The sequence below is a fragment of the Alosa pseudoharengus genome, unplaced genomic scaffold, assembly GCF_046254945.1.
Source record: "Alosa pseudoharengus isolate Yale_2024_CS ecotype anadromous, Long Island Sound unplaced genomic scaffold, YU_APseudo_1.1 YU_APseudo_1.1_scf_9, whole genome shotgun sequence".
Taxonomy (NCBI): domain Eukaryota; kingdom Metazoa; phylum Chordata; class Actinopteri; order Clupeiformes; family Clupeidae; genus Alosa; species Alosa pseudoharengus.
In genome coordinates this window covers 37,531,894-37,556,886 of record NW_027468881.1, presented here as the reverse complement: position 1 = coordinate 37,556,886, position 24,993 = coordinate 37,531,894, and the positions used below count along the sequence as shown (strand labels likewise).

Below are 24,993 nucleotides of genomic sequence, written 5' to 3'. Positions count from 1 at the left end.
TGTGAAGCCATACCGAGAGCACGAGCAAATAATGCACTGGGAGGGAGGGGGTTGTAACCCCTCAAAAAACAATGTGATGGTCAAATGTCACCATTATCCTCAGTAATGATTCTCAGTGGCAGCAGTCGCAGTCATTTCTCTGAGTTCTCTAAACATGTTGGAAAGACATGGGAGATTTCTAGAAAATGCACACTGGCTGTGCCACCCTGACTGTGAGGAGGATAAAGCTCTCACACTCATTTCCTGAGGTCTGCTTTTTCTCAACAGCACTGTCCACTGTCCAGCGACATCAATCACAGCACGTAAACTGTCGCTGTTCCCTTTGTACGCACATAATGGTGATATTTATAGGCCTGAAAGGAGGGAGGAAGTGTTTTAGCACCAACCAAAAATGACATTTAAAGAGAGCGGAAAAAAAAGGGTTCAGGGCTGCCAAAAATATCAACTTACACCTGAACCACAATGCTCAGGTTCAGTCCAGTTCCTCGCAAGCTCCTAAGTCTAGTGGGAAATAGCCAGTGTGAAATTAGGTTTGGTAGAAATGGTAAGCAAACCTAAATGCTGGATGTCATACATACATTCTCTCTCTCTCTCTCTCTCTCTCTCTCTCTCTCTCTTTCTTTCTCTCTCTCTCTCTCTCGTCTTTCTTGCAATAACAAGTTCCCATTTGGAGAACAACTCCTGTGATCAATCAATATTCATCAGAGTTTGAGAGTGCCTCCATCAGTCAACCTGCACACAGTCCATTTCCTCCGTTTCTGCCTTTTCAAGCTGCCTTCGCTCCTGATGATGAGGTCAGTGTGTGTCGTCTAATAGGCTTAAAAAGCATTTCATTACAAACAAATGAATGCCAATCCATGCCACATGTCACAACATGGGCCAGACTGTTTTCTCCTCCACTTCCCCCTCCTGATAAAGCTGTTTACAGGATCCAAGGCTGGGATCTTTCTGCGGGATCAACAAATAATCAGAGAGGCCATTTATTCAAATCAATAAATTTCCCCTGTTCTGAATGTATTTGTGTTTTTTATCCCTTCAAGGAATCACATGGTCGTTTTGATATTCTCTTCCTTCGCACAAATTTTGAATTGTTCCAGCTGTTGGGAGTGTTCGACAAATCAGTGCCCAAACATGTAAGGGAGTCACGTATGATGCATTATAATCATCACAATCTTATAGACATGACCTTTCATGGTGATGCCAAATTTCTGTTGGCATACTGTCAGCTCCGTTGATGACCAAAAGGCACGCTATGTGGCTCTTTAAAACCCTCTGTGGGCTTACCATGAGGCATTGGTACATTGTATGAATTGGTTAAACACAACATAAGTCTTGTCACGTTTCCCTTGCCATTGGACAAACACAACAACAGAGCGCCAAGATTAAAGTAATTTTTTTCATCATGTGGTGATGCATTGTTTAAAGCTCCTGTTGAATTTCATCTATCTTCCATGTAACAGTAAAATTCAAATTCTTACAGAGATTGAAAAGAATCTGCACTAGCCGAGAGTAAAGAGAAGAAACATTTGGATTGCATACGACTTCAGTTGTGTGTTTACACGCCAATGAAAACAGCGGCTCTTCTGCACATTGTGAATTAGCAGTAAAATAAGTGGGCATATGAACACAGCTCACCCTCACTCAATGGTCACAACAATGAGTTACAAAATGCATGGTTCTCTTTTTCAACATTGATCTATATCAAAAGCACCTGGGTAGCGCTTTAAAAGCCTTCCTCTTACTTTTCACACACACACACACACACACACACACACACACACAGAGTGAAATAAAGTACAATGTCCTTTTATGCTGTATGAAATATTCCGATATTTTAGTTCTATGCTTTCAACATCATAACTGTTTGAAATGGATTCATCGTAGCTTATACTGCATCTTTCCAAATTCAGAACACAGCAGTGGGAGGAGAGAGAGGCCCAGTAAAGGCCCAGTAAAGGCCCAGTAAAGGCCCAGGCCGGTTTGCATGTGCCTTACACTGTTTCTCATAACACCCCAGCTTCAACACATCTGCTGAGGTTTGATAGTCCATAATATCCTAATGAAAGAGATCCTGTGTTTGGGTCGTAGGGCACAGGGCCTGTCGTGTTGACGTGAAATATCTCAGCCGACACAGACTGCCTGCTTCCTTTCATCTTTTACTGCAGGCTGAGCAACACATGTTCAATTTACAAGTCCACTCCAAGTGTTGCAAGTGTTATTGTTCAGGAGCTCCTGGTTGGACGTCCAATGTCAGCCCTCCTTAGTGTTGTATGGAGCACAGGGTCACAATAAATAGGCCCTTGGATTTGGACCAACATCTTCACTGACGCTTCACTTTTAGGAACATTTAGACCATGTTCACCATTTCCAGAACTACACAATTAAACAATAACTTCTAGGGAAGTCTAAATAGCACGGCATTACTGACATCTGATACAGTGTGGAGGAAAACAGGATGAGCTTAAATGATCTGATCTGATTTGAAAGCGTGATGGGGAGCTGTGTCCAGAGTAGAGAGGACGGCTACACATCAAGGCTGTGGAGTAACCAAGCAGTCATTGTTGGAGACAATAGAGTGGGATGTTTACACACACTTTTTAGAGTGAGATGTTTACACACACTTTTTTACACACAAAAAGTGTCCAATGTTTTTCAGTGTAAAAAGAAAATGTTAACAAAAGTCATCAACAGTTTTTTTGTTGTTGTTTTGGGGAAAAAACTGCATTGTAGAAAAAAACATCACACTTTCCAAATCATGAATCAACAAGGACATAAACAAAATCATTTTTGGATCACTGAAAACGTAATACCCAGAGATTATGCTGCAATGATAATATATATTATGAGAAAATACTTAATTTTACATGAATATGGATGCTTAAAACACTATAATGGACTTACATCCTGACAGGAAAATTCAGAGATATTAAAGAAAAAGTTCATCAAGAGAAATAATTACACTTTCCCATATATTGTTTTTCTCTCATTTAAATCATGTATTTGTGAAAACATACGTTTAGAGTAAATAGTAATATAATTTGTCATTTGTATGATCCTGTTGTTTTTTTCCGGCTTTGTTTTGTGTCGTATAGTCAACTGTTTTTTTGTGCTGACACAATAGATTGGGGATCAAAAGCAGAAATGCAATCAATGCCACAGTGCAGCTCCCCTGAAAATGAAGTCAGTTTAGTTCAAGAGTTCTGTATCTCCAGATTCAGAGAAAAAAACATGTTCAGCTTTAAGAGAAAGGAAGAGTCTAACTGGTGATGAATCTCTCTCACTCTCTCCACATCTGTAGATTTATGACCCCACTGTGACACTATTCAAACATTGTTTAGTTTGAATGTGACAGAAACAGTGGATGCAAGCGTCGTTTCTTATTGCAGTCATAAAGCGTCTAGACACACCACCCTTCCTCTGCCTCCCTCCAGCCCGTTCGTCCGTCTCACGGTGATGGACATTTTGTTTTCATAAGATATATAGAGTCCTCTCTTTATGTCACAAATGAACAGCAGGGCAGTGCCAAGCACTCATCTTTATCTGCACAAGGCCATTAGCGGCCACAGCACGTCAGGCTTCCACGCTGCCGGCTTTAAGTGGAGCTGCAGAGGGCCAATACCTATAGACACATCCAGGCAAAGTGCCGTTGCAGAGGGCCAATACCTTTAGACACATCCAGGCAAATATCACTGATTGATTGTTGTGTATGGAAATGCTGTGAGTCCAATAATTTCAGACCTCAGTTTGCATACATAGGTTCTCACACAATAAAACACACAAGCAGACTCTTCCACTCTTGGCAGTCGACTAAACTGTGCATGGACATCACATAGCAGTGGTGAATCCAGTCTTTTGCAGGAGTCATCAATCTATAACACCCAACATCCGTTACTACACTTTCACCTTGAAGGCTTTAGCTCACTGCACAAAACGGCTGCCAAAAAAAATGACTTTGTGCAGGGGATGGGCGGGTATTGTAAACAGCTTACTTTTTTGGAGTGTGTGACAAAGGCCCTCCATTACTTTTAGTCCCATCAATCTCCTCTGTTTGAGAATTAGGCAAGTGTTGTAGAGCCTGGGGGTGTAGCAGTATTGGAGGTTGGTCTATCTTCTTTTGAGGGAAGCAATAAATTCTTTCTCACTCTCGAGGCTCTGACCAGACTCGGGGGGGGGGGGGGGACGGTGCAAAGGATTAAAATTCTCTGACATTCAGAGTTCAGGGTGTGAAATTCACCACACCAGGCCTGACCACCACAAGCACCATTAATGTCCTGAAATTTTAGAGGCAAATTTACATTAGAGGCAAATTCAACTCACAATTGATTGCTCTATTACTACACACTGAAGAGGAGAGGGGTCAAATTAGTGATAGTAATAACAGCAGAAACACAATCATCAAAGTGTGAGGATGCAACCTACTAGGTGCTTAACTAACCTTATTACTTCAGTTAACCTGAATCAACTGTAAACTCAAAGACCCCATGGGCAAGACAAAACTTTAAGCAAATGTACATCTGAGGATGGGGTCTTGTGGTCAAGGCGACAGGAGTGGTCAGAGTGGAAATTCCAAAGTGGAGCACCTGGAGGCACCTGAATGCTGATTTGTACTTGGTTCCTATTAGCATGTGTAAAAAAAAGAGCCAACAATGGGTCAACCCAGCCAGAACCAGATTATGCAAATCATGTATGGCAAAAACATTTTCACCTTTTACATTACATTTAGCAGACACTTTTTCATGGAATCATCTTAGGAGTGTTTTTTGACTTGGAATTTATTTGTATTTATTTGAAGTACACTAGTGCACTACGAACAGTGGACAATTACTGTATTGAAGCACCATGTATGGTTGTACTGAGGCAAATACTTTCATTCCCAAACTGAATCTCTCAACCCTGATGATAGCGGCAAGTTATGGATCATCATTATGAATGGATTTGCAAAGCAAGTGATTATAACAAAAACCTGCTCATTGGTAGCCTACACCTGGCTCTATGTATATTATCCGTCTTGGCCCATGCATATCATAATAGCCTACTGCATGCCCATTCTGTTTTCCAAAGGAAGTCCTTTTGTGTTGCCTTGATTGTCTCCATTGCTTCACAGCTATTCAGCAACATTAGAATATCGAATACATATTTACCTACATAACACCTTCATGAGAAATGCCAAACGTATTTTCTTGTCAGTAATTCTTCCCTGAAATACCAAAACAAAATGCGTCAGGAGCTTTCAATTTTACTCATGTAATGATTCGAAGGAGATTAGAAGGCAATTAGTTTAACTTGAACTCAATACCAGCTAACAAAAAGACATGTGCAACTGGTTTCTTTCTAGACTACGTTACTTACAAACATAGGCTACATTTTAAAAATAAAATAGACCAAGTTTTCGGAACAGTAATATAGTCCAGTTTCATATTCACCCATCAGTCAAAGTATTTTGACCAATATTTAGCAGCCTGATTAGGCCTATGGTTTATTTTAGTGTTATGTAAGACTCGAATCTATCTACTTGTGCGTCTCTCCTCCTTCCTCTCGCTGAACTCTCCCTCCCCTTCTTTCTTTCTCCCTCCCTCTCGCTGCCCGATCTAGCATCTCCCTCCCCCTTCGCTCTCCCTGCTTTTCTCATCAATGGAGCGCATTTGAATAATGTGTAAGCACTTGGACCAGAGCCAATCAGCTGTCAGAAGACCATGATAAATCGCATTGCATTATTGATAATAATAATTACTTTGACATGCGCATTTCTACTTGAGGGCAAAGAATTGAGGGGAAGAATTTGTAAAGGCGAGGAGTAAATAGTGTTAGTATTTGCTCCCGATGGTTGGACCATGTCGAGGCGCAAGCAATCCAAGCCACAGCACATCAATTCCGAAGAGCCCGGTTCGGTTGAAAATGGTGAGTAGTCCTACCAACTTACCGTTGGATGTGAAACAAATGTATCAATTAAATATAGATACGTTAATTTATGAAAACTTTTTAGGCAGTTTAGTAAGGTTGAGTAGTTAAGCCTACTCAATCGCCGCACTTTGACCGGAGACATGACCCTTGGCATTATCCATGCGTTTTAGAAGAATATGAATAAGGACTTGTAATGTGAACTAGTAAAGTTAATCGCTGTATTACTTTAAGTCTCAATAACGTGTTGCTTTAACTCTCCTTTCAAACTTGAACAATTATGAATGTATGTGTAGTTTAATTGCAAACAATGACGTTATGTGAGTAGCTACTTGCCTCCTAAAACTGGTGTTTTGCAAATGTGAGTTGCCGTCTACCTGTATGGCTGATTATTATCAGGTGTTGCAAATAGTACCTTTCAATGAATTGATGCTCGTTGTTAATGTTTGGCAATGTAGCCCGTTGTTAATATTTGGCAATTTAGCTGCGTTGTAAAAGTAGTTCAGTACTGAATGATCAACTTGGTCGACGTTTTGTCATCTAACTTATTGGTTTAGTCTACGTGTCGCTTAAGTAGACTGCAGTGCCCACTGTAAAGTTTTAACCAACAGAGGACTGCATTGTTTTCTGTGACGCTCGCGAATTACTGTAGGTGATTATCATCTCAATGTGATTCGTGGTGGATCTGGACATATATCGTGCCGTTTTTTGAATGTTCGTGGTGTGTTGGATGCCGATTCTCAAACAAAGGTGTTCGTCAGGTCAGCATGGAATACGTTTCGGGGGCGAGCAATAAATCCCTATAGTTAAATCCGTGACTGCTTGTGACCGTGCACATGGAGCAGGGTGGGGGTGCAGTTTCGGGGTAGGGGGCGGGGGTCGATTGGTTTAACTGTAGACTGGTATTGTAACACCTTCATAGGTAAGCTAATGTGTTCATTCACACCTTAAACATTAAATGATTAGAAACTATATTCTTGCCACCAGGTGTAGATAGCATAGATACACGATGGTAGGCCAGCGATTATTATTTTTTCTCTCCATTAATCAACCGTTTTTATTGTTGAATGGGGAAAAGGAAACTTTCCTTTCGTCACGTTGCGCCACCATGTGGATGCCACTTTACTCTTCCAAATTAGCAATATTCATTTTGGATGCCCACAACGGAGTTGTGCTTCTCGTGTATTATTGAACAAAACTATTTAAATATGTCAGGAAAATATGCTTTGTTTTAAGCTACTTTTTTATTTGACTGTCCATTGCACAGTCTAAATAGCGCAGTCGTTTCGACCCCTTGCACTTTTAGGACAGACAAAACTGATTCATTGGGCTTTTCCCTCACTAAACCAGTTGCCCAGTATCCAGTTATCACATTCGCCCCTAGCATTATAAAGCTTTGCAACATAGGCGTTTAACATAAGATATTAAAAAGGTGGTTTCGGAATGGACCCAAATAATTCCAGTCTGGAGCAGATACGAATAGGCTAATTGTATTTTCCTCTGGTGTTTAATTTGCGTAATATAATCAAAAGTTAACATTTGTATGCAATTAATTGATGCGTAAAACCTATGTATCATTAAAGCTAAAAATGTGATTTTTATTCCTTGTAGTAAAATGAAAAAAAAAAAATACAAATTACAAATTCGATTTAAATCATGAATGTATCCATCTAAACTCTTCTGATCCATTTTTCCTGTTTTGTCTCGTTCACTAAAGCTTCAGTAACTTTGTTAATATTGCAATAGGGTAGGATGCTACAAAGGCTCGCAGAGACTGATGTCATTTACCCAGGGGCCCCCTGCTGGCAGTATTTGGTTATTAATAAAGGGGTCAATGTTGTGCAATTTGCATGATGCATGTATAGAAATTAGTTTTTCAAATGACTGTAGAAAATATGTCCTTGTAGCTATTGCAAATTCTAAATTATTATTTAGTTAATTCAAGTATGTGGATGTCTATAAAGCTGTGTAGACATGGAATTTGTTTAGACATTTAAAAATGTTGAATGGGAAATGACTTTTGTTTTTGTCCATCACAGGGGCTTTGCAGGATGGGCCAGGAGAGGAGGAGGGGACTGAGGTGAAGCGATGTCGCATGGAAGAGATGAGGGTCTGTAACAAGTGCTGCGCTGAGTTCTTTGATGAGCGAGAGTTCATTGAACATCAACAGAGTTGCACTAAGAGCCAAGAGGTGGTCATCATGAAGGACGGAGGAAGGGAAAACGTCCTTCCAGAGTTCTCCCACGACTCATCGAATGACTTCCAGAATGGCCACAGCCATGACGAGTCGGCTGACCCTCATTCCACCGTGGGTGAGGAGGAAATGGAAGATGAGCAGCTGGCAAAACAAAGTACTGGTGAAGAGTTTTTGATTCAAACACAAGCCGAGATGTCAAGTGCTGACGTTGGCCACCCCTCGTCATCGAAACACCAGGACTCGAACAATGTCACTTTAGAATCCATGCCAGCGACCAAAGTTGCCGTAACTCAGCATTCATCATCCGCTAACTCCTCATCCCTCTCTAGCTGCAAGTCTCCTCCATCACAGGACGTGGCCACTCCTGTGGCCCATGCCATTCCCATGATCCTGGAGCAGCTGGTGAGTCTCCAGCAGCAGCAGCTCCAGCAGATCCAGCTGACGGAGCAGATTCGGATCCAGGTGGCCATGATGACCCCTCAAGGCCTGAGCTGTGCGGTAGGCGCCACCCTCGACCCCCTGAAGGCCCTGGGAGCTCACCTTTCCCAGCAGCTCTCTGCAGCTGCAGCACTCATCGGCAAACGCACCGGTTCTCAGAGCCTTTCGTTGGAGACTTTGAAGCAGGGTAAACTACCTCAGACCAACGGGCTGCCCACTTCTCTCGCCACAGGCCTGGGCTCGATGACCACCAAAACTGACCTCCTGAAGGGCCTCCCAGACCTGGCCAGCCGGCTGCCCAACCTTTTGCCTCAGTCTCCAGGAGCGCTGGCCTTCTCCAGCCCGTTTAGTGCGCTCGCAGCAACAGGACTCGACTCCTCCAAAAAAGGGAGCAGCAAGACTACAGGTCTGCCGTCCGAGGTGAAAAATGGGTCTGGAGACCATGCGTTTAAACACAAATGTAAGTACTGTGGGAAGGTATTTGGCAATGACAGTGCACTACAGATTCACCTGCGCTCACATACGGGGGAAAGGCCCTTCAAGTGTAACATCTGTGGCAACAGGTTTACTACCAAAGGAAACCTGAAAGTGCACTTCCAGAGGCACAAGGACAAGTACCCACATATCAAGATGAATCCCCACCCTGTTCCAGAACATCTGGACAACATTCCTACAAGCAGTGGCATTCCATATGGCATGTCGTTGCCGATCGAGGAGTCTAACTTTGTAGATGTAAAACCAGTTTTAGGCATGTCTGCGTCAGGCTTCCCTTCATCTGTGCTACAAGGGTACAAACCCTTTGACTTGAGTGCTGACCCATACTCACAAAGGCCATCGTCCTCTGGTAGTGATGGCACCTCCATCCACTCCAGCATGTTTCAACAAGAGATGGGCATGGAACAGACTCCAGAGTCTACAGAGACACTGGTCGGACTGCAGCATATGAACGGCAAAGTGGCCAGTGGTGACGGACTTAGCACAACAAAGCTTCAGCAGATGGTGGATGGGTTGGAGAAGAGGACCAATGACCCAAACGAGTGTGTGATCTGCCACCGCATCCTGAGCTGCCAGAGCTCACTGAAGATGCACTACCGCACACACACCGGAGAGCGCCCATACAAGTGCAAGATCTGTGGTCGGGCCTTCTCCACCAAAGGTAATCTAAAGGCTCATTATGGTGTGCATCGCTCCAACACGCCACTGAAGATGCAGCATTCTTGCCCCATCTGTCAGAAGAAGTTTACCAATGCTGTGGTCCTGCAGCAGCACATCCGCATGCATATGGGGGGTCAGATCCCCAACACTCCTGTGCCTGAGACACAGTTTGATGGACCCGAGTCCATGGACTCCAGCCTGACTGAAGACAAGTCTCTCATCGATGGAATGACCAACAACCTCCAAGACAGTCTTGAGGAGCATGACTCCGAAATGGAGCCCCAAGAAAAAGCTGCCAATATGTCATCAGAACCCCTAGTCCACCATGGCCTTTCTGATGCCTCGAGAGACGAGACTCCGACCCTGCATGGACCTTCACAGATGTTTACAGGCATTACGGCTTTGGAGAACCACATGAAAAGCCTGACCGCAGCGTTGAATCTGCAGCGGCAGAGCAGCGCAGCATCAGACAGTGACTGCGGCTTCAAGGACTCGCCGTCCACCAACACTCCCCACGCCGAGCAAGATTATAAGAACGGGCGCAGTCCAGCGGTGTCCGACTCGGTCTCCTTCCATTCCTCGTCACCAGTGGCCAGTCATCCAGGAAGTAGCCAGTCGAAGTCCCCAGAGTGTGCCTCTGTGGATGCAACGTCCAAACCAGACTCAGATGGTGGGCAGCAGGACTCTAGTGATGGTGCACTGGACCTGACCTCGTCCAGCTTTGTCCCCAAACAGATTAAAGAAGAGCCGGGTTTGCCCTATTCAAATGGAGAATTTGGTGAGTGCTAGACATTTGAAATGGTGATCAATATGTATTAGGTTAGGACCATCTCTGTGTGTGTGTGTGTACTTGATGCATAACATTACACACAGTCATTGTGCTATGATTTGTGGAAAAAGAGGTCACATTGTTGTGGCATGTGGCAAGTCACATATTTAGAACCTTACAAGTTTAGAAAGAATCTTTCATCACAAATCCTTTCTGTCTTTTGCTCTAGCCCCAAACAACATGCCCTACATGAGGGTTCCTCCTAGTCTGGTGAAGCTGGAGATGCAGATCCCCCCAGAGACCTCTATGGGCGCTCATGATCTGTTCCAGGGCACCGGCGGTCAGCCCTCAGCCTCCAGTGTCCCTCGCCGGTCCACCAAGCTGCACCTGTGCAACAGCTGTGGGAAGAACTTCTCCTCAGCCAGTGCTCTTCAGATCCATGAGCGGACACACACTGGAGAAAAACCTTTTGCCTGTACCATCTGTGGCAGGGCCTTCACAACCAAAGGCAATCTGAAGGTAAATGACCAGACGATATGTACAGGCCATAGTCATACCGAGTACAGATCGGGTGACCTGGGGAAAATGGGGTTTTCACATTCTGTCCACCACCAATAGACCCTTTCAAGAGTTCCATTATCAGCATCATCGTTGGCCCCACAAGGCTTCCGTTTTAACATTCCATATGTTATGTTAATGCAGAGGAAGTAGATTGGGACCCAAATAGAACGTTCAAGCATTGTTTTTTTTTTTATTGTTGAAAGGGTCTATAAGATAAGTAGTATCTGTTATGGGTCCTAATCAATGCAACATGTACACATGTGTTTGGGTGAAGGTATATTGGAAAGCTGGGAATACATGCTTAATCACCTTTTAGTAGATTTCATGCACTAATGAATAATTCTTTATGATGATGGAGATAAAGATGGAGATTGCCTTTTTGTTTCTGTAAATCTGACTTCTAATGCAGCTGCCACCATCCATGTGTTGCAGGTACATGTTGGTACTCATATGTGGAATAACTCTGCAAGAAGAGGGCAACGGCTGTCATTGGACAATCCTATGGCACTCATAGCTATGGGTTCTGAGGCCAAGATGTTACCCGACATGATTCCGCCACCGAAGGATCTGGGGCACCCACCCATGAATTTTGATCCCTCCGTGTGGAACAAGTATGCTGCTGCCTTTACCAACGGCCTCACCATGAAGACCAACGAGATCTCGGTTATCCAGAATGGTGGGATCCCTCTTCCAGGCACTCTTGCTGGGGGTTCCCTGGTGGCCTCCACAGGGGCGATGATGAACATGGATGGGTCACAAACGGGTTTGTCTGCTGCGGTGGCCGAGATGGAGAAGAATGGCTCGGAGCCGATGTCAAAAGCCCAGTTCCCGCATTTCATGGAGGAAGGCAAGATTACTGTGAATTAATTTAAGGACCACCATGACTTCCCTGATATTGAGCATTATGCCAACAAAGCAAAACATTTTTGGTTTTGACTTATTACTGTTTTCTGTATTTGGCAGTTATGGTGAATCCTCAGTTTCTAGAACATTCAGGGGTATCTGGTACCGTTTTCTTGTCTCCCTCCATAACTTGAAGATTGCATTTTTTCCTCCTTACTTGGCTTTTGAACTGTTTACCCATTCAAAATCTTAGTGTTACTTGTAGAAGTTGATATAACTTCTTTAGTTGTATTTGCTGTTCTTGTTCTCTAATATATGCGGGTATTTTTGTATTTTTGGTAAGTCAGTCTTGTTTCTGAAGTTGAATGTAAGTCATACTTGAAAATGTTACCTCTAAGGCATGACATCGTAAAGTGAAGGATTTAAGTTTTCTCACAAAGATCAACTAGTTTCTCAAGACCACTTTTATGTGCCACTGGTGAATTTAAACCAGCTAGATACCCATGAGTGAATTCTTGGAAGGTTACCTTTGGGTGCCTATGCCAGGGCACCTTCAATCATGTCATAAAGAGGATCTTAACATATGTAGTTACTTTTCCATTGTTGACTGATGCTGTGTAGACATTGACGGGGAAATCTTTTTTCTATATTAAATTATTTGCATGGTTTGTGAGTTGCAAGTTCATCATCTGCTTTTGAAACCAAAAATTCATTTGCCAAGTGCCTAGTTTGAATATGGTCATTGTTTTTGCTTGCTCTTTTTGATTTATTTTTTAAGCACCACAAGATTGTAATGAAGGTTCTATTTGATGTCTATATGTGTGTGACCAAAATGTTCTATATTTTTGCATGTAGCATTAGAGTATCATTGTTTTTGCAAACCTTTTATTATTTACTGTGTATCTTTCAGTAACTGGATTCATTTGTTTTACGCTTTCCTCTCTCTCTTATAATATATTGGTTCCCCCTTATTTAGATTGGTGGATGAAAATGGGTTTGCAGCTCCTCAGTAGATCTGAAGATGTAGCCTATTTGATGGTGAATATGCTCATCTGCTGCACTTTATCTCTTTTTTTTTTTTTTTTTTTTTTTTTACAAAATTGGAAATGTAAACATTTAGGATATTTCATATCAAAATTTGATCTCATACTGACGTTTTTCCAGTTGTCATTTTCCACCCGCCACCCTGTACACACTGGAGATTAGGTGTTCAATACTGGATGTAATGCCTTGCCATTTAAAACCTGGATAGATTTGCTCATGCTTCGTCCTATTAACTAAGTGCTGGTCCCTTATTAATCCCAAACCCTTTTCTTATTTTTTGGATTACACACAGAAGTAATTCTCACCATCTTGGCCTATGGGAAATTAAGTGTGTGTGTTGTGTTTGTGTGTGTGTGTGTGTGTGTGTGTGTGTGTTCATTCATTCCAGTCCATGAAGCAGTGGCCTGTTTGGCAACCCCTCTACCTCATATTTTTCTTATTGTTTTTACTGTGTTCTCACTGTTAAAGTCTGGACAACTCTGCATAGTCTGCTTCTTTGCATTGTAAGTAATTCTATGCTTACATCTCTTTGCCCCACAACTGCTGATGTATTCCCGTTTCTGTGCTGTTTTAAAGTATGAATGTATTGTGGGACACTTTGCACATCTCTTGCTCAGAATAGACCAAGACTCTTGTTCCTTTCTGATTTAACTATGTATATGCATTACCAAGTTGTGCCTTTTTCATGTTACAAAATGTTACAAAATTGTCAGAACTGGGTTAAAGGGGTCTTGTATTACGATTCATAAATGGTGAGTCAGTTTTAGGCTTGTTTACAGTGTAGACCTTTTGTAAATTTGTGCTTTTTGTTTACCATTCATCCACTCTATTTTTCAAAATAAAAATATGGGGTGAATTTGGTTCTTATTTCTTTTTAATCCTTTTGCAAAAAAGTATTGCTACTTTCTACTGCAAATCCATTTTACATATTGGTCAATGCTAGATCCACACTGCCTTTGGTGAAAGTGTCATCTAGAATGAATCTTTTCCTCAAGCAGATGAGGATATGCATTTTAATGGGTACTAGATGGCAACAGGAAACCCAGAACAATACAGGTGTAGCCTCTAATAATTTATAAATAAAAAATAAATCACTAGCTTTGCATTTTACACTGAAATGGACCATACTGTGGCCAAGACCTCTTGTTGGAGTAGTAGCTCACCACTGAAATGTTATGTCTTACGTCCCCTGTTCTCAAATCACCATCTTTGCATGTGGATAACCATATTTTTGTAAGACCAGACTGACCTCGGCTACTTTGACTTGGTTTGCATGTCACAGTCACTCTCCACTGATGAGCGCCTGTGGCTTTGGCTCGTATAAAATGTATCTCACAATTTCAATTGAGACTATAGCCTAGTGGTAGTGCGTATGTAGGCTACTGGCTTCTCCATAAAAACAACGCAAAAATACTTGTCTCTTGATGTTCCTATAACGCTGTACATGAAATAGGTTTCTTTAAATATTTTAAGGTGGACCTAACCGGACGCACCCTACAGTGGTCGTGAATCAAGCACCGACAGTGACTGGCATAGTATAGGAGAGGCCGACCAGTCTGGCGCAAGCTCCTTGACAGTTAGCCTCCGCCCAGCTAGTTCAGAGAGACTGGCTGTTACTGTCAACACAAGCGGCAGCAATGACGGACAATATACCGCTACAGCCCGTGAGACACAAAAAACGGCACGACAATAAACACAGAAATGGGTAAGAGCGCAGTCGGGGAGTAAATTAAAACAGTAGCCTATTATTACAAGTGAGCATTGTTGTGTTTCCTGAATACTTCGGGTCTTGGTTAGCAAAAGAGACCAACCATCGGATAATGTCGCCTATCTACTATGTGTTTTGGCTCTATAGCCTATATTCTCGGTAGGCTTTTGACGGAGGGCATTGGTTTGGCTAGAGAAACAGCAAAAATCTAGATGAAAGTATCGATATATATAGAATAGACTACAGTTTAAATTTGCGCAAAGCTGGGTATCCTTGTTCCGGGTCTTTATAGGTGCAGGTGAATTTTTCTGTGGCGCTGTTGTCAATTTGGTTAATGCTTGCGTTAGGGAAATTGACCAACATAGTTACCTCATCTGAGATTACGCACCGGGTTCTGGTGTCCTGACCACCGTCTTTGTGTCATTTTGTGGTATTTTATATCGGACTCTTAAATCTTAATGGCACCAGTACAGGGAATAGGGCTTTTGAGTAGAATGCCGAAGAGCGAGACTGCGCTGTGGGCCTACTTACATTACAGTCACTGTACACGTTTACATTAAATTGTTACAGAAATGGACGGACAATTGTATGGCCATTGTATGGTTGAGGGATTCTGCCCACGGTCCAGTATCTCTTTTAGCTGCCTGCCTACACCTGGTTGTTGCTGAATGGCAAATCTGAGTCTTGCAAATTCATTGAATGAGCTAATCCTGTTTCCGATGATAGCACTGAAATGCAACCAGCCCTCAAACAGGGCGTGTGAACAGAGTTCAAGTCTCTCAGGCCTATACAGGCCCACAGTTCAGGCAGCACAAAATGGTACGCTTTCCTTTTGATAAGCTTCCTTCAATCTGTAGGCTTTACCATCTATAAACTGGTGGTCATTGTTCTACAGAAACCCCCCACACCCGAAAAAAGAACAATCGAAGGTTGTTAGCCTATATCTGACAGAATACGGCATAATAATAATAATAATAATAATAATAATAATAATAATACATCCACAAAGTTGATACAAACTAATTTTCCCTGATAAAGCAAGATGTCATGCTGTAGGCAGTATGGATACAGTTGCAAAGTCTATTCAGGGTGCTTTAAGGCATTTATTGCCTTACCTCATGAGCTGTAATGCTGTTTGTGAAAGGTGGACACACTGTGGGCCATCAGAAGAGTCAATATTGACTGAAATATGTAGGTTGCCTCCACTTACCTCACCCCTCCATTGTTCTATCTGTCCAGTACGCAGGAAAACAGGCAAAGTAGCTTTGTCAGTGTTTATTTAACATTCCACTAGTTAGTTATTGTCCATGGGATGATGTAGAATGTTGATAATACACATGTTTGGCTTGGTAGCTGGCCGTGGTCCTGGGATGCCTATAGTGGAGATTGTGTAAGTGATGTCTGCTGACACCACTGGATAAGTAGTAGTCTGAGTTTTAGAACAACTAGTGAAATGGAGGAGAAAGCTGCACCCAAGCATGTGACACAAGGAGAGGTGAGATAGCTTTAAATCTACTAGAATGTGAAAGTAGGATGAGTGACAGCTGCCAGTCATGCTCAAGGGCTTCTCCTGAATGTTGCTTTTAGACAACGTCATTATGGCGCAGTGTCTTAAGTTGAGATGGTGTGTGTGTGTGTGTGTGTGTGTGTGTGTGTATGTGTATGTGTGTGTGTGTGTTGCAGATGCTGCCCTTGGTCAAGATGTTGTGGCATGGGTGACTTCCGGCCACGGACAGTGTGGTTGGGGCATCCCGAGAAGAGGGAGCAACGTTATCCCAGGAATGTGATCAACAACCAAAAGTACAACTTCTTCACCTTCCTTCCTGGAGTAAGTGACACAAGTGAAGCTTTCTTTCAAGTTATACTGGTGACAGTTAAGGCCTGTTGCCCTTAAATCATACACCGACACGCATGCATGTATGTATGCTTTGCATGAATATTCAAGTAATGATTCATGCAACACTTTCTGAAACATTTCACATTGACAGTCATGACGGTCACGCATTCGTTTCTCAAGTGTATGTCACGTGGATCACACTCTTGCCACAGTGCTACCATAGCATATTTATGTGTCACCCAGTGAAGAACCCCATTTTTGAAAGAAAAGTAGTAGGTGAACTAAATGACAAATTGAACGTAAATTGATTTTTTGCCAAATCTTTCATGTTTGATTTGTGGTCATTTTTAATGTTTTCATGGTTCCTTACTCTGTGTGGAATGTTTTCAGTGTAATATTTGTAGAGGGTGCTATATATCAGATATGCATTAGCATGCATCAGCAGTAGTTTCATTTCCTTTTCGTAGAAGTGTTGTTGATGCTGTTACTTACAAACTTTTCTTAGGCATGGCCTTTTTCAGCAAATCATGCCTTAACATGCAAACAGAAACAATTTGCAATGCAAAGTCATATAATTTTAAATTACATGTGAAAGTCATGCCATTTGAATGTTCAAATCTCTTGTGTAAGTAATCTGTGCTGAAATAGAATATCCTATCACAGCAGCACTTTGCAGAATCCAGAGTGGTGTATGATGGGTAGTTAAACAGGGTGGGCCTGCTCTAGCTCTCTTTCTGTCTCCCACCCCATCCCTCTCTTTCATAAAATGAGTAGAATAGTGTCTTGTGCTGGACTCTGCTGCGGAGGGCGGCGGTGCCTGAGAGAACTGTAGCAGGAGCGGCCAGCTGTGTCTGTGGACACTAGCTGTAGAGGTTGTAAATACCTCACCCTGGGTGGCAGAGGAAACTGTTAAAACACTAGTTACAAAACGGGTGTTAGGACCTCAAATATCAAACAAACCGTTTTATGAACTGGATTAAACAGAAAGGATTTGGGAGACACCCTTTTAGTGTACTCCAATATAGATTATTGAAACCATCAGTTATTATACACTCCCATTTAGTTTCTGTTTGCAAAAAAAGCAGAATACAACTAACAAAGAACATTGAAAGCAGCCCAGTGTTTCCCGCATGTGTGTTGATGTGCCTTGGCATGATGTGGTATTCTTCACATAGTCTGTGTGGCAGGGCATTATATTGTATTTCCTAGAATGTGTTATGCCATGGAAGCACAATGATTATGAAAGTCCAAGGAATTTCTTAATTACCCTTTTTAATTCATCACCAAAATCCTAAAGAGTTTTACTGGAAGTATATTGTCAGAACTACGATTTGAAAAGACAACATGCTGAATATACTACCATATAGACATTAGTCCATGTTTGAAAGTTTTCCCATTCATAGTCAAACCAAAACATATGCATGGATGTCTGAATGAAAAGGAGATGTAGGCCTGTATTTTGTATGGCTTACATTTAAAATGTTGCAGAGCTTGAGTGAGGGATTTTTAAAAAGCATCAATTCAGTAACAGACTATGTACTTCACATGTATGTCATAGTGAGAGAGAACGTCTGGAATAAAATGGAGGGAATTTGAAAGGTTTGGAAAGACAAATAGAATGAGAGGTGAGAGGAGGCATATAGCATCAGGTCATTTAATCATGCGCACTGAAGCTGCTGCTACATTTAACAAGACATTGTTAGCTCTGAGGCACCTGGAACTGTGCAATTTCTTAAAGTCTTCAAAAGGTTTAGTTTACAGAGCTTGTCACAATGATATACACTTCTGTTTACTATGGTTAGCAGTTTAGAGCTATATTTCACACTGAGTGAGGTGCCAGAATCAAAAGCAGGATTAGTAGTGAACCATATGTGGTTTACTCTTGGAATACCGGTAGTAATAGGATGTTTGAGTAGTGTACATGCAGAATGGAAAATGCATTTGAAGACTGTACTTTTGCTGCAATTGTGATGTGATGTGGTTTTAGCCTTATGCGAACATTTTCCTTACTGGCAGATACTGGCTAACAGTAGCCTGACGTCGTCATACTCAATTTTAGTCAGAATTTGAGTCTGATATTGGTCCATCGGGACGTGATTATGGGGCGTGTTTCAACCGATACAGGGGGGAAAATGCTTCTGTACTCAATTGGATAGACCTAACCAATCAGAGCAACAAAATAGCTTACTGTGAGCTGTAAAAGAACACCCGAACCATCCTTCTTCTCCACAAATGCCTTAAAGGCACTCAAAGCGATGTTACGCGGTTTCTAAGCTAAAACATTTTTTGTCACATACAGCAAACATCACCTCACCATCCGCTAACTGCTTGCTGCCTTGCTGCCTGAACAACATTTCACAATGCAAAAACGCTGTTCTCCATTGATGAAACAGGAGTTTTCACACTTTGCCATAAAATCATTTGATAACCATCTGTATGCAAAGCATTTTTACATGTGTATTTAATATAATGACTCATTTATAACTATATGCCTTATTATCATCCCTAAACCTGTCTTAATGTGTGTACTCCATGCTGCGCCAACAGGTACTATTCAATCAGTTTAAGTACTTCTTCAACCTGTACTTCCTGCTTCTGGCCTGCTCGCAGTTTGTCAATGAATTGAGACTTGGGGCACTGTACACTTACTGGGTGCCATTGGTGAGTGACAAATGTGCTTTTATATTTGTGTGTGTGTGTGTGTGTGTGTGTGTGTGTGTGTGTGTGTGTGTGTGTGTGTTTACTTCTGCTCTGTATCAGAAATAATAGGTAGTCTACAACTATGAAGGTGACACTGATTCTCTGAGAGGCATTTTATCTATTTATCCTGTTTAATTATTCATGTTCACCAGTTGGATGATTACTTTGTTACCTTCTGCCAATGAGTCCAGTGGATCTTACCATACACTGATATAGAGTCTTATATTGAATTTGTGTCATTATTAAAGAGGGAGATGATTATTTATGAACCATTTGGTGTCAGAAATTCAAATGTCCTGTAGATATCAGATAGGCCATATGCATGTGGCTAAATGTCCTATAGATATCAGATAGGCCATATGCATGTGGCTAAATGTCCTTTAGATATCAGATAGGCCATATGCATGTGGCTAAATGTCCTATAGATATCAGATAGGCCATATGCATGTGGCTAAATGTCCTGTAGATATCAGATAGGCCACATGCATGTGGCTAAATGTCCTGTAGATATCAGATAGGCCATATGCATGTGGCTAAATGTCCTGTAGATATCAGATAGGCCATATGCATGTGGCTAAATGTCCTATAGATATCAGATAGGCCATATGCATGTGGCTGCTGGAGTTCTCACCACAGTATTTGCCTTTCAGGGCTTCGTGCTAATCATCACCATCGTGAGGGAGGCAGTGGAAGAGATGCGATGTTTTCTAAGGGACAAAGAAGTCAATTCACAGATCTACAGCAAGCTCTCCACCAGAGGTGACATCTTGTTTTCATGGGGACAAAGCCTTGTTAGTTTACTGCAAAAGCACACTTTCATTCACAGTTTAACCACAACTTCTCTCTGTGGGATTGTCATTTTATTAGGAACGGTATGGTATTTAAAGGCACCTGATCTCTAAATCCTACTTTTCAGTTGTGTATTATTGGATGGAAACACAGTCCAAGGCTGGGTCATGTTATATTATTATCATAATATGACACAAAAATATAAAATGTTATCAGATAATATTGTTTATCATTATTGGAGGATAAATATATAAAATATTAGCAATGATAGAAAGTAATGTGTCCACATATTTTAGAATGTTTTTTTTTTCCATTCCTGATTCAGGTTAATGTTAAGATTAATTATTATCATTAAATTGCCCATGCTGACTTACTGCTGAATGTCAGATTCAGAGATCTAATTGTGTTTTAGAACATTAGAGGCTTAGGTAGGTATACCTTTATTCCAACAAGATAGACAGTTGTGTAATGCTTTTTACTCTCCAATGGAAAATGTAGCAGTTCCGTCACACTTTAACTTGTTATTCTACTTTTCACAACAGAGTCTGTGACTAAACATTTCCTGTCATAAAGCTGCTTTGACTGGTGGCTATAGTCTATCAAAGGCTACTTGTCAACATTGTTCTTTAACTACACTACAGGGTTAAAAGCAAGCCACACTACTTGATTATCTTCCAACCCTCTGCTTTTAACTCCAAAATCTGATTTTGTTTTGTAATCCAACTGCATTGGATGGAAAGGCAGGCCTTCTTTGAGAATTGGAGCTCAAAGGTCATCTTTGTGAAAACATGTCCAAAACTCAACCGAGAGAAACTGAAGTCTTGTTTGTTTCAGTAAATGATATATTTAAAGTAAATAATCAATGTCTAAATCTTTTCCACCTATGGAGGAAGACAAAGTCAAGTAGTGATTTACACAATTAGGTTGCATTAACACATATTTCCAAAGATGACTAGAGGGGCATATTTTGATTTGGAGAGCAGCACAAAGAGATGGTATTTTCTTAAAGTCTTCTGAATGTAGTCAATGGCAATATTAACGTGTGTTAATGTCTTACATATGCACAAAGCCAGGCACCACCACAAAGGTGAAAGGTCACTGACCTCCTCCAAACAGTTGTGGCCTGCTCATATGCAGAGGAATGAGAGAATTCCACCCCTCCCTGTGTTCCGTCACCCACTGCACAGGAGATTATTGTAGGGGAAAGGGAATAAAGAGCTGCCTGCAGCATGCAAACCCAATTGCTGCTAACCTCCTACTACCAAATTAGATCAAGCAACTGTCTGTTGCTCACTCAACAGATACGATAGGCCAATGGGGCAAAATTCTGTTCACTTTTATTTGACAATGACAGAGCTCTCACAAACATATTTGCAGGTTTCCGTTTATTTCTTAAAATAATTTTGGCACTTCTTTTCAATACATTTTATATTTCGTCCTGTTGGCTCCTGAAAAAAGGAATTGAAGCTGGACTGTAATGTCAACTTCCCGAATGGCTGTCGTTCTCTGCCCTTGCCACTGATTCTTTCAGTGAGACATTATAATCGTCTTTAATCAGTAGCAGTTACAAACTACCACTAACCTGTGGTTATCTTTTCAGGTAGCACAACAACAAACGTGTCTTGCGTTCACAGGCTATTCAAACTGGAGTGAAGAGTTGTCATCTCTCTCTCTCTTTTTCTCTCTTCACTTCACTCTGTCTCTCTCTCTCTCTCTCTCTGTTTATCAGGCACAGTGAAGGTAAAGAGTAGTGGTATTCAGGTTGGAGATCTTATCATTGTTGAAAAGGTTAGTATGTTTCTGTCTATGTGGTTTTTAAATCCCCCGTTATTTTACATTTAAAAATATTGGCCAGGCTTATCATTTCAAAATAAACCATGACTTTAGATTTGGGATGGGAGAGGTTCTGGTTGCCGGGGTTTAGCCGTCATGTGGTCAAGGGACCCCAGACTGAGAACTGCCTTTGGTCACTCATGTTGGGTGGCAGAGAGCTCAGGCTGAGGCTTGTGTTTGGTCATTAGTAATCGGGCCTAAATCCTTTTGTTGCACACTTTTTGGGCCAGACAGCCTCTCAGCTCATTGTAAAGAGATTGAGTTGGTGGGGGTGTGGGTGCATGAAATATGAGAAGAGTCTCCCCCATGTCTTGTTACAGCCTGAGCCATGTTAGTTTACACATAGCTCACATAGTTTACGTGTGAATGGAAGACTACATTTATAAATATTCAGTCTTTTAAAACAGAACTACTTTGGAGATTCATGGTTTTGAAACTCTGTTTGAGTCATTGTAATCTTAGGGGTGCATCTGTGAGAGAGATAGCCTCTGGACTCTCAAAGCAACTCACACAGTGCTGCATCTCTGAGACCTGATGTGGCCTTTAAGAGTCCTTGCAGTGTAAAAATACACACTCATGTGCTTGTGATGCCTGTGTAAATGGAATGGTGTATATATGAGTGTGTGTCTGTGCAAGTGAGCGAGGGAATGAGAGAGAGAGGTTGATCTAATAATGTTGTTTTCCCGTCTCTCCTCAGAACCAGCGGGTCCCTGCCGACATGATCTTTCTGCGCACATCAGAGAGAAACGGTAAGCACTCGGCACACCCCCATTTCCCCTCTCACACATGCAGCAGTCTGCACCGGGCAGAGACGTGAAGCCCTGTGGGCACTGTTGCTCAGACAGTTTAATTAGCATCAGGGGGACCTCAAATGCATGTCTTTGTCTCACATTTACAAAGCGGCAAATTCTGCCTACTGGGGCAAGCCAAGATACAGCTTCATGTCGTCTTTGCCTTTCAAATGATAAATCAGGAGTTGCAAATGAGCTTTGGGAGCAGGTGGGGAATAGGGAGCATGTGTGCCTACATCTGAAGCTGAATGTGAAGACTGTCTGAGGCAGGAAGACGTCTCCGATTCTGAATAACAAAACTGAGGAAAAAGATGGCGCACACTGACCCTGTAGATTCCATCTGGGCTCTGCACGCGGCTGCTGAAATGCCCAGACTCATAAGTAAGTCATTAAGAGGAACTCCAGTCAGACTGCTGATATCCACAGAGAGTTTGGAGGGGTCGGAGAACAAAAATTGCACAAATTCTTTTAAAAGTACAAAGACCTCTGTTTATTTAAATGCATTTAAGTGTGCAAACTGCCATAACGAGATACATTTGGGGTACTTAAGATTTAATCTTAGGCTGTTTCATACCCAAGATAAAGCTATATTTGTGGCAGCTTTGGGAGTAGAGGGATTGGGCTGGTGAGAGATTTCCTCTGCTTGAGCTCGGGGGGTGTGGGTGTTACGGGAACGAGGGCCATTTGATGGCTCAACAGATGGAGGCCATTAGGTCAATTATGAAGAGCCCAGGGTTCCACAGGCCGAGACCTGGCTCAACCACACCTCCCCCAACACTGTGCCTCTCTCACACACATATACACACACACACACAGACACACACTAAAGCACATACTCACACACATATACACACACACACACACAGACACACACTAAAGCACATACTCACACACATATACACACACACAGACACACACTAAAGCACACACTCATACACATATACACACACACAGACACACACTAAAGCACATACTCACACACATATACACACACACAGACACACACTAAAGCACATACTCACACACACTAAAGTACACACTCATACATAGGCACAGCACACACAAACAAGCCAATAGCATGTATGTAAGGGTGCACATACATTAACAGAGTTATTGTAGTATTGTAAGAGTTATTGTAATATGTGGGACTTTTAATTAAAAATATTTTTTTTATCTGAAAATTTTCTCCCTAAAAATAATTTAATTTAATGGGCATTTAACTTAATACAGCAAAAATATCACATTGATATTTGTATTCATTTAATTCAAGGGCATGACAGAGAAAGCATCTGGTGGTGTGTGTCGGTGTCTGTGTCAGTGTGACGTGACTGTGTCTGCATGTTTCCATACATGCATATTGTTGTGTGGGGGAAGGATGGAGCCATTTGCATGTGTTTGAGCGCATATCTGTGTGCGTGACAAGGATGGTATGCTTTGTCCTTGATCAGAGTGAAGAGAGCATGCATCAGCTTCAGTCAGAGCTGCATGGTTTTGTTTGTGCAAATTAACACCTTGAGCCGACACTGAAAATAATATGCGAGCAACAAAAACTCAACTGTAAATGTGGGCCATGAGTCTGTAAGGAGGCACAGGCCTCTGCTGATGAATGGTAACAGTGCCACCTAGAGGTCAGGAACAGCACACACATCAAGACAAGGCAGGCTATTAGAATCCACTTTGGTGCTTGCATGCATACATCTACATCTAGAATCTCCTAGTATGTCCACAGATGTAGCCTGTGGACATACTAGGATCTATCTATCTATCTATCTATCTATCTATCTATCTACTAGAATCCTAGCACTAAGTCCAACATGGGTTTCTCTTGGTTTTCTAGGTTCCTGCTTTCTGAGGACTGACCAATTGGATGGTGAAACAGACTGGAAACTCCGCCTGCCGGTGGCATGCACTCAGAGATTGCCCACTGCAGCTGTGAGATGCTTTATATAATCTGCCCTGGATTTAATATGCACATATAACTGTAGTTTAATGGTCTGTTTGGATTTTGGTTGACAGGTTCATGCCATTTCTTTATTGAGTTTATGTATCATGTTTTCCTAAAATGTGTGTGGTGTGTTTGTGTGTGGTGTGTATGTGTGCAAGAGAGAGAGACAGAGAGAGACAGAGAGAGACAGAGAGAGAGAGAGAGAGAGAGAGAGAGAGAGAGAGAGTGTATGTGTATTCAGCAGAAGCAGCAGAGGTATGTGTAAATCCATCTTTTCTGCTCTCTCTCAGGATCTGCTGCAGATAAGAGCTTACGTGTACGCTGAGGAGCCCAACATTGACATCCACAACTTCATCGGCACCTTCACCAGAGTGAGTGAGCTCTTGACCCACAATGCAGCTGGCGCTGACCCATATCATGTGTCTACAGCTTGTGGTAGGATAGGCAGGCTTCAATACAAGCAATGGCATGCTGGCTAGGGGCAA

The 24,993-nt window shown here is 42.0% G+C and overlaps 2 protein-coding genes across 3 annotated transcripts in view; both read left to right on the top strand.

Annotated features, from left to right (window-relative positions):
* The first annotated feature begins 5,815 nt into the window (after positions 1–5,815).
* On the top strand, positions 5,816–12,841 carry sall4 (spalt-like transcription factor 4). The gene is made up of 4 exons (XM_076276002.1): positions 5,816–5,898; positions 7,938–10,466; positions 10,687–10,976; positions 11,451–12,841. The coding sequence occupies exons 1-4, from the start codon at positions 5,832–5,834 to the stop codon at positions 11,883–11,885; spliced, it is 3,321 nt and encodes a 1,106-aa protein (XP_076132117.1). The 5' UTR covers positions 5,816–5,831; the 3' UTR covers positions 11,886–12,841.
* A 1,547-nt stretch (positions 12,842–14,388) lies between these two features.
* atp9a (ATPase phospholipid transporting 9A) overlaps positions 14,389–24,993 on the top strand; it is a 56,843-nt gene continuing 46,238 nt past the window's right edge. Inside the window, exons 1-8 of one of the 2 annotated variants that reach the window (XM_076276414.1) lie at positions 14,389–14,610; positions 16,297–16,441; positions 18,998–19,111; positions 19,801–19,909; positions 21,669–21,727; positions 22,470–22,521; positions 24,401–24,495; positions 24,799–24,879. In XM_076276414.1, coding sequence (XP_076132529.1) covers positions 14,543–14,610; positions 16,297–16,441; positions 18,998–19,111; positions 19,801–19,909; positions 21,669–21,727; positions 22,470–22,521; positions 24,401–24,495; positions 24,799–24,879 — 723 coding nt within the window. In that variant the 5' untranslated portion in view covers positions 14,389–14,542. The remainder of the gene's footprint in view (positions 14,611–16,296; positions 16,442–18,997; positions 19,112–19,800; positions 19,910–21,668; positions 21,728–22,469; positions 22,522–24,400; positions 24,496–24,798; positions 24,880–24,993) is intronic. The other variant, XM_076276413.1, reaches the window with a different exon arrangement.

Coding starts and splice junctions, on each gene's coding strand:
- sall4 (XM_076276002.1), top strand. CDS start 5,832: ATGTCGAGGCGCAAGCAATCCAAGCCACAGCACATCAATTCCGAAGAG. Junction 5,899..7,937: donor GCCCGGTTCGGTTGAAAATG/GTGAGTAGTCCT, acceptor TGTCCATCACAG/GGGCTTTGCAGGATGGGCCA. Junction 10,977..11,450: donor CAACCAAAGGCAATCTGAAG/GTAAATGACCAG, acceptor CATGTGTTGCAG/GTACATGTTGGTACTCATAT.